Source organism: Culicoides brevitarsis, chromosome 1 (assembly GCF_036172545.1).
Source record: "Culicoides brevitarsis isolate CSIRO-B50_1 chromosome 1, AGI_CSIRO_Cbre_v1, whole genome shotgun sequence".
Lineage (NCBI taxonomy): Eukaryota > Metazoa > Arthropoda > Insecta > Diptera > Ceratopogonidae > Culicoides > Culicoides brevitarsis.
Window position 1 is genome coordinate 13160588 of NC_087085.1, and position 14452 is coordinate 13175039.

The following is a 14452-nucleotide window of genomic DNA, read 5'->3' on the forward strand; positions in this document are numbered from 1 at the left end:
TCATGGAAAATTTTGAAAAATCCAAAAATACATTCAAGTAATTAAAATGGGACACTAATTGACAATTAATTAGACTTTTAATTATTTTTCCATATCCATGCAATTAATTTCACCATATCCGACTAATAAATTCAAGTGAAATCCAATAACAGAAAAAACATAAGCTTCCCGTTCCTTGATCAATTTCTACGCAAAACTTTATTTATTCCCAAGAAAATTGTATTTGCATGACTTGCGATATGTGTCTAGGACATCAAGTTCTTGTGCAATGCTTGCGTATTAAGCAGCCTACCGGTTGTTGTGTTAGATACTCGCAAATGCATATGCATGGAAAATTTTTTCATGCGGTATCATGGTATTATAATTACTCGTAAAATGTGCATTTCGTACACCAAATATATGAATAAAGATATTATTTATTTTAAAAAAAGAAAAAAATATATATTAAAAAAAGGTGATCGAACTTTGTCTGTCTTCACGAACACTTGGAAACCGCATAGAACATGTATGTACGATTCAATTTTAAATGATATTGTGAAATATGTGGCCAGTCTATGTTCATTATGAAGTTTTCAAGTGTCATAAAAGTGACGGACTGTGTGTAATTTAAACGTACAAACACATGCAAAAATCCGAAAAAAGAACGCTTGATTTGCAAAATAAGTGTGACCCAACCAAATTTGCCCGCTAGATTAAATAATTTGAATTTCTGTGTGTGATATGTTCTAACACTGTTCGCGTGAATGTCTTCGTGGGTTGTATATACGTAAAAATTTGTCGTTCTTTTTTTTGACGATATAAAGTACCTGAATAAATGATATATCACGTAAAGTTTGTGATCATGTGTGTTTTATCACCATCGCATGAAATGGATTTTGAGTCACTTTTTTTTTTGAATCAAAGAAGATTTTTTCTCGCACGATTTTTGGTGCGCTACAAAGGTAACGTGACTTTCATCAAGTATGTCAACTAAAGAGAGGAAGTAGTTTTTACTAACTTTTGATTTGATTTTACGTTCTTGTAAAATATTCACTTGAAAGATTTCTCCTGCAACGTCTTTCGAAACAAAGTTTTGCCAAAGATCAAAAGCAAATGTAATTATATTGAAAAACGTACGAACGACCTTTTGACCTTGAGAAAATTTTCAGTTGCATCGACGAGAAATCAATCGAGTTTGTAACAATATTGGAAAATTTTGATGTAAATTGTAAGTAAAATGAAACAATATTCTTAGATTTGCTTTTTAATAAAAATTCTTGGAAATTTTGTTATATTGAAAATAATTAATTTAATAAGAAAGTCGTAATATTCATTTTTTCTGACGAAAATATTTTAAATTTTTTCATTTATTGTTCAAATGTTAGTTTCATTTAAGGAAAATTAAAATTTGTTCAGAAAAATTCGTAATACAGCTTTATTTATAAATTTCAAAATTTGAGGCTCCATAGACATTTAATATTTTTTTTTGAATGAATTATGCAATTAATAAATAAATAAATAAAAATAATAAAATAAAATAAAATAAAAAATTTTTTTAAATAATAAATAATAATTAATTAAATTTAAAATAATAAGAATTAATAAAATTTAAATAAAAAAAAAGTTTAATTTAAAAAAGTTATTTAAAATTATTTAAAATAATTTAATTAATTAAAGTAAAATTTTATTTTAATTATTTAAATTGTTTAACTTAGAATCAATAAAAATAAATATTTAAATAAAAAAAATAATTTAATTAGATAGACAAATTGAAAAACAAATATTTTAAAAATTTATAAAATTATTTTTAATTTATTTAATTTAATTAATTAATTATTATTATTTAAATTTATAATTATGATTATTAAAATTTAATTTATTAAGTTTTAAAAATTTTAATTGAATTAAAAAAAATATTCAATTTACATTAAAATTTTAAATTACTTAAATTAAATAATTTTTTCAGGTTCAAATAATTTTTTAAAACTTAAATTAATTAAATTGTTATTTAAGTAAAAACATAAATTAAAAAAATAATTTAAAAACTAAAAAAAATACATTTAATTATTTTCCTATTTTTAAAATTAAATTTAATTTATTAATTTTTTAAAAAATTATATTAAGACAAAAATTAAGAAAATCTTTACAACAGATTTTCGTCAAAAAAACAGATTCAAACTTTAAAAAGTTTTTGCTGACAATTACTTGAAGCAAGTGTCATGAACATTACTTCTCAAAAAAAAAAACTTTTACTTATGCCTTAAAAGAACTTTAAAATAAAGCGATTTTATTGTCAAAGCCAAACCGATTCAATTTAAAGTTCCTTGCAAGCAAAAGTTTGCTAATTTCTACAAATTTCTTTCAAATTTCCTACGACACAACGGATGATTGTACTTCCTTAATTATGGTAATGATTGTAAATAACTGCAGATTCGCGCAAATTGCCTTCTAAAAATAGAACTTTTTAAGTGAAGACATTTATTTACGTTTATCAAAAATATAGTGAGCGTCGAAAAAAAACACGTTCGCCACTTTTTTTGTGCCATGGAGATGTCTGGCTATTTTAAGTTTTTGGCTGAAAACGAACAAAATTTATGAGGACACTTGGCGTGATTGTGTGCGACAACAAGAGACAGTTGTTCATTTCAAATCCTCGCTATTTATGCTGTTTAAGGGTGTCGTCGTTGTCATCGTCGCTTGTGTGTTGTGCGAGACTTAAATTGAATAATTTTCAAATTTAAATTTCTTGAACGTCAGAAAATGAACAACCACAACGACAAACAAATGTGTGGAAAGACACAAATCGTATACGGAGTTACATTGTTAGATAAACACGCCGCGACGTACGTGAAAAAAAGTGTCCAGTTCGTACTCGCATTTATTTTATTATTAGTTAAGAAGTGTGTTAGTGTGCTGGTGTGCCTCAAGGAAAGCTATAAAAAGACTTGATAAAACCAAGCCAATGCTTAGTTAGACTTAAGTCGCGCCTAATGACGTGTTCTCTCCATAATCTCTCCAGTTGAGGAAAAAAAAGTCAAGATTTTTTTTATTAAAAATATTACATAATCAAAAAAAAAGTTTAATTTAATTTTTAAAAATTACAAAAAAAAAATAAATTATTAAAAAAAATCAATTGTGAGAGTTTTTGTAAGTGAAAAAAAAATAAAAAATTTTTTTTATAAGAAAAAAAAATATTAAATCCTTAAAAAATCAATGAAAAGCCAATTTAAGACAATTTCCGAGAAAAAAGGATTTTCCAAGAATCGAAAATCAAATAAAAAAATTGTAATCAACAATATTTTTTTTTTGTGTTTGACATCCATAAAAAATGTACAAGTGCGGAGGAATAAATATTAAATAAAAGAGACATTATTGGACTGAATTGATGTAATAAGTAGCAAAAAAGTTGAAATGAAATGAAATATACAACAAATGATGAAAAAAGCGACATGTATCTCATGTTGCGAATGATTATGTGATTTATTTTTCTCATACGATATCTCGAGCAAACGTTTTCTCGCGCTGCCACACTCATTATTATATTGTGACATGAATATGGCGCAAAAAAAAAGTACATAACTTAATCAAAATGGACTATGCTACTTAACGAGAGTGAATGCGTGACAAACAACACACAACTTTGCTCATTTTCTATTATTATTATCATCTCCGTGAATGAAAAGAAGTCTGCGCTGATCATTAATTCCTATTTACTTGTAAATTTATATATTTAGATTGAAACTAATGAACGCGTTGATGATAGAGAAGCGACAATTTTATTTGACTTTTTTTTTCTTGTCGAAAAGATAAAGTTTTTGGCGATATTTCGCAAGTATTTGAGAGGCTTTATTGTGTAAAATTTAATATAAATTCCTTCGTTGCATATTGTGAGCTTCATTTTTCTTTGTAAAAGGCGGAATTTACTTAAAAAGTGCCTTTTCCAAATTCCTCTAAAATTCGCCAAAGCGCAACAATGAAAGGTTGATGCAAAATTTGTGCAATCCTTTGACGTCTTTTGACGATAACACGTATTGTTTTAAGCCTTGAAAGGATTTTGTATTATGTCCTGTTAATTTAATTCTCTCTCTCTCTCTCGTTTTCTGCCAGCTGCGTGTTTGTCGCTTCCAGGCTTTTCATTGTTTTTCCAAAGTACCTGACATGTTTGACATGGCAGCAGACGCATGTGTGTGTGTCAAAAGATTCCTGCGAGAATTTAATTAATTATAAATTTTTGCGTGTACTTTTCCAATAGGGAGCCGTTAACCAACGCAACGCAGAAATATGGCTGGCGTAGTAAGTCCTAACGCGTCAGAGGTCCATAGTGACATTGCGTCACCACTCAATGTTTTCATGTCGCTACTGCTTCCGGCTGTTCTCTTGTACTACATCTATTGGCGGCTTTCGCGACGCAACATGATAAAATTAGCAGAAAAAATTCCCGGACCACCTGGATATCCCATCATTGGAAATGCATTAGATTTTCTCGGATCGTCGCATGGTAAGTTGATTTTAATCTGTGTATATATATGGAATTAGCGGGAATTAGCTTGCTACCTACGGTTTGAAATGAAAAAATAATTATATTAAAAAATTATTAAAGTACAAATTCATTTAAAAAAATTATTAAATATGTAAATTAAAAAAATTATTAAAAAAATAATAAAAAATGTTAATTAAAAAAATAATTTAAATAAATAATTTTTAAATAAAAAAAAATTAAAAACATGAATTTTAGTATTAAATATCAATTTAAAAAATAATTTGAAAAAAATTAAAAATTAAATAAAATTAACTAAAAAATAAAATTGTAAAAAATATTCAAAAATTAATTTTGATAAAAATTTAAAAAAAAATTCAAACGCAAGAAATTTAGTTTTAAAAAATTATTTAAAAAAAAAATTAAAATTAATTAAAAAACTTATTTAAAATATATAAATCGGGAAAATAATTAAAAAAACTAAAAAAATAATTTAAAAAATAAAATTAATTTAAAATCACATAATTTGATAAAATTATTTAAAATTGATTTGATAAAAAATATTTGAAAAAAAAATATAAAAAAAATTAAAACGCAAAAAATATTTAAAACGCAAGAAATTAAAAAATTATATATTAAAAAATTAGTTGAAAAAAATAGTTAAAAAAAAAATAATAATTTATAAACTTCTCAAAAGCAACAGTTTTTCACAGAAAAACTTCATTATTGCTCATTTTCCGCAAAATATGCTTCACTGATTTTGCAATAACTACTTAAATGTAAATATAATTCATTATTTTTTCATTTAAATTCCTTCCTTTGACAAAAAAAAACCACGAGAAATAATAAATTACATTTTTTCTCTGCAGTTATTTTCAAAAATGTCATCGAAAAGGGACGTGACTTCAACGAAGTCATCAAAGTATGGATTGGCCCAAAGTTGTTGGTGTTCCTCGTGGATCCCCGTGACATTGAATTGGTTCTCGGCAGTCAAGTGTACATCGACAAGGCACCGGAATACAGATTCTTCAAACCCTGGCTTGGCAATGGACTTTTAATCAGCACGGGTGAGTAAAAAACTTTTCTATAAAAAAAAAATTAATTAAAATCCGTTGCAAAATAGTACATTACCGCAAGGGTCAATCCTGCAAATTAATCCAAAACTGCAATAAATGCATACGAAAAAAATTAACACATTTTTTTTTTGTATTTCATGGACTTTCGTTTTTTTTTTTTGAACAATTGTTAATGAATTAATTATTTTTTTTTCGATTGAACTTTTAACCTTTTAACCAAAAATATTTTTAATTGTCATGAAAAAAATTTAATTGATTTAATCTTTTTTTAATCCTTTTAACAAGAAAAAAAAATCATAAGGATTTTTCGCAGAATTTCATGAGTAACGAACATAAAAAGTCGAAAAGATAATTAAAAAGTTCCGTGCAAAAACATTGAAACACATGCGATATGGTAATTGGATGACAAGACGGGAAGTTACATTACCATTAAATAAATTAAATTAGTTTCGTACAAAAAAAAAATCAAATAAAAAAAATTTTTGATTTCACACACGCTTAAATTTAGCAAAAATTTGTCTAGTCGATGAATGTGACATTGCCCGTTTTAATTTTTTCTTTAAAATTCATTCACTTTATTCATCGTACGTGACAATTTCTTTTGATTTTTATTGTTTGCATTAATTATTGGTCTATTGTTATTTAGAATTCTTACCAAAAAAAATTTTTTTTTTCGTTTTCTTTGTTATGTAATTCGCATGAAATTTAATATTCTTGCGTAGTATCCATTTTAAAACCGCAGTTTTTTTGCATTTTTTCAGGCAGTAAATGGAGATCTCATCGCAAACTGATTGCACCTACATTCCATTTGAACGTCTTGAAGAGCTTCATCGACTTGTTCAACGAAAACTCCCGTTTGGTGGTTGAAAAGATGGCCAAGGAGGGCAAAAAGACCTTTGATGCTCATGACTACATGAGTGAATGCACCGTAGAGATCTTATTGGGTAAGTTGTCTTTCACTCTTCATTTCACCGTCAAATTATCGAATGACAGATGTAGAATATTTAATACGTACTTGCATAATAAGTGCTTTAAATGAGCAAATATAGCATCTTGTCCAACCCGTTTGACAAGATTAGTGCATATAGAGTAATCAAAATGTAATTAACAATCTGCAGCAATAATTTTTAGATGAAAACGAATATGTGTACGATTGGCAAATAAAAATTCTAGTAGGTGACACGGCATGTACGTTTCCGCATTTAAACACACAATATTTGTGCATTTTAACTGAATGGCAATGAAAAAGTTAGAAGCCACTCTCTGCATTTATTTGTTAGGTAATAAAATTATAATTTGTTCTCGATGCATTTTGTGCTCAGGTGATTTATAAATATTAATTTGTAGTAAACCGGTAACGCAGCAACTACTACGAATTTAGCGAGAAGAGAATTTATACCAGAAATACCAGTTATCACTTAGTAGGTCAATTTGATGCAATTACTTTCAATCAGTTGTAGAAAATAAAAATTTGTAATGCATCTCACATAACGCGACTCGCATAGCGGCATTTCTAACGAAAGTGCAAGTGAGGAACTGGTTTTCCATATGATCGAGCTATGAAGTAATGTCTGCCTTATGTTGTGTTATGCGAATGAAAAATTATTTCGTTACTTTCAAGAAATGTCTGAAAAAAATGAAAATGAGGTTATTTTAAGAAATAAATTTTTTTAATAGAGAAGCCATGAAAAGAACACCTACCTGAGTTATAAATTTAGAATGAATGGAAAAGAATTATTTTTATCCTTATCGTAAGAGGAACAGAAGATGTTGAGGTTTGTTCGAGTTTTAATTAAATTCAATCCAGTTATTCTATTGAAGAATACTATTTTCTTGGAAATATAATGACGCACAAGAATGTCATGCAGCAAAGACATGCTTTTGACAAACGACATAAATTGTTCTTGTTTCAGAATCGAAATTTGAAATATTTTAATTCAAGCGAACCAAGTGAATGCTAAAATTTTATCAGATCATTTGATTTTTTTAATTTTTTTTTCAACTTCATTAAATAAATAATTAAAAATAAAATTAAAATTAAATAAATAAAGATTAAAAGTAAAAAAATAGAAAATTGATCCATATCAAAAGTTGAAAAATTTTTCTTCGATATTAATTTTTTAATTTAAATAGGATTTAATTGAATAATTAATAATTAATTTTAATAAAAATAAATAATAAAAAAAAAGAAATTTAATTAAAATCAAATTAAAATATTTAACATTTTAATTTTTTTTAAATGTTTGTTAAGTTTCAAAAAATAATTTTGTGAAAAATATTTGGAGAGATAAAAATAATTGTTAAAATACTATTTTTATCACAAATTTTGTAGAAAATTAATTCCTTGAAAAATTATGAAAAATATGTTTGTTGAAAATTTTTTGTTCCATTGGAATTTCAACAAAAAGTTTAAAAAAAATTACTTAATTTAATTTATTTTTTTAAATTCATAAGACTAATAAAAATTTTGAAATAATATCACATTAAAACTTTTTCTTTCATAAAAAGTGAATATTAAATCTCAAAATTAATAAAAGAATAATAAAATATTTTTTTCTTATTCATGAGTCTTTTATGATTTTTCAATATTTTTCTTTATTTATATTTTTATTTTAAAATCATCTTTTCAAAGAAAATAAAATTATAGTTTATTGAAAACTACAAATGCTTTTATTATTACCTATTATTAATAAAAGAAAAAATAGAAATTTAATAAATTTCATAAAAATTTCCATTTCTTCATATTTTTTTCCATTGTCATACATCTCTTCATAAATTTCAGTAACAGAGATATAAATTTAATGTAAAGACATTTCCACGAAATTATTTCCTTTCAGAATATTTTTCATTTTGACAAATACCTTTAACCCATTTTACCAACTAGTTTCCAACTATGACAATTTCTAATGTCGTTAGTTAACAGAGAGAGAGAGAAAGATAGTTAGTTTACCACAAAGCCACAAACAACACACATTTATTATTTCAAACAATCGATACAGCAGCCACAATGGCTCAAACATTCATCTGTCACATTTATTAGCACTCCAACAAGAAGAATTCCGGCAATCCCCTTAATCACAATTCCATCATCACATGCGGAATATTTGATCGAAATGTGAACAGATGCGTCCATTAACGAGCATTTAAATGCTCAACATGCATTGTAATTTAAGTGCTGCTCCAATGTCTGTCATAAATATTTTATTTAGGAATATTTATCATATCATCACCACTTGTAACTAACTCAAATATAGTTGTCTAGTCAACATTCTATTTCTAAGGGTATTTTTTTCGTGTGCATGGAACGTCTCTTGATTATGTTAATTCTGTCACGCAAATGAAATTCTGTGTGTGTGAGTGTAATTCAACTCATAAATCAAATAGATGGTCATTTAAATTTGAGAAAGAAGAGGAAATCTACATTTATGCCGCATGAATTCTATGCGGAAGACTAAGTTTGAGTTATTTGATTCAGATCATGAATGAAGAATTTGCATAGAATCGAGTTGTGAGCGTACAAAATTACCAACTAATCGCATTAACAGCTTTTTATCGTCATTTTTGTGTAAAAAATTTTATCTCACCTTTTCATTTCTACTAAAAAATTAATTCTTTAATCTTTTTTCTTGCTTTTAGAAACGGCAATGGGTGTTTCCAAGAAGACTCAGGACCAATCGGGCTACGATTATGCCATGGCTGTCATGAAAATGTGCGACATTTTGCATTTGCGTCACACAAAGATCTGGCTCTACGCCGACTGGATGTTCAATCTCACGAAACACGCGAAAAATCAGGAAAAACTTCTCGATACCATTCACGGTTTGACGAAAAAGGTCATTCGCAACAAGAAAGATGCCTTCGCGAAGGGAACTCGTGGCAGTTTAGCTCAAACGTCGATCAAAACGGAAGACTCCAAGGTCGTGAAGAACACAACGGTGGTCGAAGGCTTGTCTTTTGGACAATCGAGCGGCTTGAAAGACGATTTGGATGTCGATGACAACGACATTGGAGAGAAGAAACGTTTGGCATTCTTGGATTTGTTGTTGGAAAGTGCGGAAAATGGTGCCGTCATCTCGGATGAGGAGATCAAGGAACAAGTTGACACAATTATGTTCGAAGGGCACGACACAACGGCAGCTGGAAGTAGCTTTTTCCTCTCCATGATGGGCATTCATCAACATATTCAGGTAAAAAACTAAAAAAAAAATAAAAAAAAAACAAAAAAATTATTTTAAAATTTTTTTAGGACAAAGTTCAAGAGGAATTAGATCAAATTTTCGGAGACTCGGATCGTCCTGCGACATTCCAAGACACGTTAGAGATGAAATATTTGGAAAGATGTATGATGGAAACGTTGAGAATGTATCCGCCAGTACCAGTTATCGCTCGTCAACTCAAAGAAAACTTGAAATTAAGTAAGAAAATTAAAATTTTCTTATAAAATTTTACTAAAAAAAAATTTTTTCGTAGCATCCGGAGATTATGAAGTTCCTGCTGGAGCAACTGTCATTATCGCGACCTACAAATTGCATCGTCTAGAACACATCTACCCAAATCCCGACACATTCGATCCCGATAACTTCCTGCCGGAGCGACAGGCGAACCGTCATTACTATGCTTTCGTACCATTCTCTGCGGGACCAAGGAGTTGTGTCGGTACGTATTCGATTTCCGCGGAATTTTGTCTGGCATTTTCAATAAATGTGTCTCTTTTGAATTTATTTTTGCAAATATGTATTTTATTTATTTTCAAGGTCGCAAATATGCCATGTTGAAGCTGAAAATTATTTTATCGACAATTTTGCGCAAGTACCGCATCTATTCCGACTTGAAAGAAGAGGACTTCAGACTGCAGGCTGACATCATATTGAAACGTGAAGAAGGATTCCAAATTCGAATGGAGCCACGCAAGAGAACGGCAAAAGCTTCTTAAGACAAAAAAAAACGCAACAAAATATCACATGTCATCGTGTCAAATTTTAATTTTTTACATCGAATTTCATTTTATATAAAATATTTACAAAAAGAGACGAATTTCGAATAATTAAACATATTTTTTTTTGAAAATGGTAATTTTAGGCTGGATTATAATTAATTTATACAAACAAAAAGTGCAGAGAATCAAGTTACCAAGCACCAAAAAATATTTTTTTTTATCATATTTCCTGTATATTTTCCGCTATTTTCTTTTTTTTTTTTTGTAGAAAATCATTTCCATAGAAAAAAATTAAATTAAAAAAAAAATATTAACAGTGTAATACATTGAAGGTGTTCAGGTGTTAATTTTAATAATAAAGTACATATATAAATTGAAAAAAAAATCTTTTTCTTTTGTTGCTATTTAAAAATTCTATAGTACAAATAAAAAAAAAATATAAAATTTTTTCCGAGGCATAGCAACAATAATTGTTCCGATGTCGTTTCGACGAACTGTCAGAATTCACAGAAAAATATAAAAAAAATATCCCTTTCATTATAAGCACGTTAATATAACGATGAAAAGGTTTCATTTCAATAAAATTGGATACGGAACGGCAAAAAAAATGTATGATGCTGATTGTTCTGCTCTCAATGACGAGAGACAATAAAATATATCAGGCTGTCTGTTGTGTAACAAAATGATTGGATTTTTGTCTGTTACGCAAATAAAATATTTAATTGTATTTTTTGGAGTGATGGATTGGATTTTTTTACTGTGCCAACATGTGTGTTTGGAGGATTTTTTTAAATGGCGTGAAGTTTTTCGAATTTTATCGAAAAAAATACAAATTTTTATGCTTCAGGAATTAAACATTTTTTTTAAATTTTTATTTTTTTCTTCAAGTTTTTAATTTTAAAATAAAAATTTTAATTAAAAAATATTTATTTAAAATTTATTTTTTTTCCTTTATTCATGTAGTTCAAATAAGAAAAAAAACGCAAGATAGAAGAATTTTAAATTTTATTTAATTAAAAAAAAAAAATTAAAAATTATTTTATTGAATATTTTTTCTATATTATTAATTATTATTTTTTTAATATGTATTTTTATACCTATTATTTTATATACATTTTTGGCTCTTTTTCAATTTTTATTAAAAAAAAAATAAAATAAAAAAATTATCTTTTTGAAATTTATTAATATTTAAAACGAATTAGCATAATAATTAAAATCTATGTTTGCTTAATAGTTTTAAAGCTGTTAATCAGCTTAAAATCCATTTTCAACAAATGAAGTCATACTACTATTATACGTTTCAACACTAATTTTCAATAAAAGCTTTCATTTTCATTTTTTTTTCTCAAAACTTTTAATAGTCTAGACGCAAAACCACAATTCTGTGAAAAATACGAATTGCAATTAGTAACAAAATGTTCATATCGGAATTTTGTATCAAAAATATTGTGAATTTTTCGTTTTAAATCTAATGGAATCGGCATATGAAGAGAGAAATGGTTTTAAATTTAATCCGCTTTCATTTTTACATTTGATCGAAGAATCATTTTAGCCTCTTCTTTGAATCACAGATGAAAAAAATCACAGGTAAAATAAAAGTTTTTTTATCAATTAATTTTTTTATTACATTAACCAATCCTCTTTTGAATTATTTACTTACCACAAAAAAATTACATCCAAGGTTTTCCTTTTTAAAAAGGTTTAAGCAATAATTCAATTAGCACGAAAAGCCATGAAAAAACATTTTTTTTAAATGTATTTTATTATTCATAATATTAATCATATTTTCTTTTTGCCTTAAAAGTTCTATAATGACTCTTTAAAATATAATTTTTCGTGTTTTATGCTCACTTAACTATACATTCAATAATAATTATAATTTTAATATAATTTTACTATACATGAAATTTTTTTCTACACTTATTTTTATAAATATTTTTTTTTTTGTTATTTTAAGCTGCAAAAAATAAATAAATTAAAACTTTTTCCTCGTTGGTAAGGGAAATTTTCATGCAAAATATTAACTGAAATAATATCCATGTGATGCAAAAAATAAGTAAAAAAACAGGCTTCTGACAAAAAAAATATATTAAAAATTGTTTAATATACAATAAAAAATATGTCATTAAATTCGGTTTATTTTTAACATTGGTCATTTTTTGTATTTTTTATTATTTTATTGTTTGTTTTAAATTATCACAAATATTAATTTTATTTGTTTATTTCAGTAGTAAAACAATTTATTTTTTTGTAAACATGAATTTTTAATCAGAAAATTATTATTTACCTTTATTATTACATGTTATTATAATTATTAATAATAATATTTATTAATATGTTTATTGTTACATGGGTTAATTTAATTTACAATTTTATGCATATCACGTCCTGATTGATGATATTGTGTTTTATTGATTATTTTAAATATTCCTGAACGTTCCTACATTGTGCAGTTTTTTTAAAGTTTTTTTTTTTTAATTTAAAATTTTGTTATTTTTTTCTTATATTTTATTGTTATTAAAAGATATAGACATTTGATACAATGTACAAAAATATATATTTTAATTACTAAAGGTCACCCTTGGGGCTCTACTGGGACACTACCTTTTTCATTATCTTATTGTTTGAGTATTTTTTCTTGTTTCTTTTTACAAAAAATATTTTTTTTTATAACAACAACATAAAAGTTTAGCTTCAAGTTTCAATAAAGTAGTGTCAGATTTCTTTATAAAATAAAATCTTCCTTATCTTATCTTCCAATCCCTTTCAAATCCAGAAAAATATCTGCACTTGATGTTCCTTTTTATATATTTGTTTCCAATTTCCTTATTTTTTCCTTCAAAATATTATTCAAATATCTTATGCAGGCATCTTAATCCAGGTCAACACAAAAAAAAAGAATTATATATGATCGATATTACGAAAAAAAAGTTTTGTATATTCTTTTTCTCCTTTTTCCTTTTTTTTATCGTGAACACAACAATACGGAAGGAAATTATAAAACTTTTTTAATTTAAAAATATACATAAAATCTGCTAGATAAATAATGATATGGAATAAAAGTTTGGCACATGAATGTGTAATTATATCTGATCCACAGAGATGTAACTTGACATTATCTTTACAAAAAAAATTATATAAAAAAAGACGAAAATGGGGCTTTATATTACAATAAATTATATAAAAAGGATACATTCATGTCATAGACAGGGTTGGGCGGCTCCAATTTTAATAAATCCTTTGAGTATGATTTTGCAAAAAAAAATTCATTGTTTGTTACCCTTCCAAAAAATTTTTTCGATTAAATTGTTATGTCATGACAAAATAATTATATTTTTTTTAAATTCCGTCGAATTTCTCGTGCGGCGATGAAATAAATTGTTACCAACCGAACTTGTCACACGTTGGCGTCAAATGTAATTTAACCACAGACCGAAATCCAAACCAAAGTATGTTAGGCCACATGATATTTTAACTGAAATTATATACAATGGGCTATCAATCACGTTGTTTTTCTATTTTTACCCTTTAATTATGGGTTTTTTTGTCTACTGATTTGCGATAAAACTAATTCACGACGGAATTTTTCATTAAAATTGTTGCGAAAATTAAAAAAGTATTTTAGTCCACTCCAAATTTTTTTATATGTTTTTGTCTCACATCAATAGTCGAAAGTCTAATGCGACAAAATAAAAAAAAAAGTTAAAAATTTCATCAAAATTTAAATAAAAAAAAAATAAATAAAAAATAGAAATAAAATAAAAAAAAAAATTAAAAAATAAATAATAAAATAATTTTTAAATTTAATATTTTTTAAATATTTAATAATAAATTTTTTATATTTTTAAAAAAAATTTCAAATTACTTTTTTTTAAATTTTTTTTTAGTAATTTTCAAGAATTTTTAAATTGTAAAATTTATTTAAAAAAATTTTCACAAACATTATTTTTTAAAATATTTTGACGATTATTTTTATGAAAATTT

The 14452-nt window shown here is 26.0% G+C and overlaps 1 protein-coding gene across 1 annotated transcript; it reads left to right on the top strand.

Annotated features, from left to right (window-relative positions):
• Nucleotides 1–2960: 2960 nt before the first annotated feature.
• On the top strand, nucleotides 2961–10835 carry LOC134834310 (cytochrome P450 4g15). The gene is made up of 8 exons (XM_063848969.1): nucleotides 2961–3126; nucleotides 4232–4477; nucleotides 5326–5523; nucleotides 6294–6476; nucleotides 9169–9719; nucleotides 9779–9947; nucleotides 10003–10188; nucleotides 10287–10835. The coding sequence occupies exons 2-8, from the start codon at nucleotides 4261–4263 to the stop codon at nucleotides 10463–10465; spliced, it is 1683 nt and encodes a 560-aa protein (XP_063705039.1). The 5' UTR covers nucleotides 2961–3126; nucleotides 4232–4260; the 3' UTR covers nucleotides 10466–10835.
• The last annotated feature ends 3617 nt before the right edge of the window (nucleotides 10836–14452 follow it).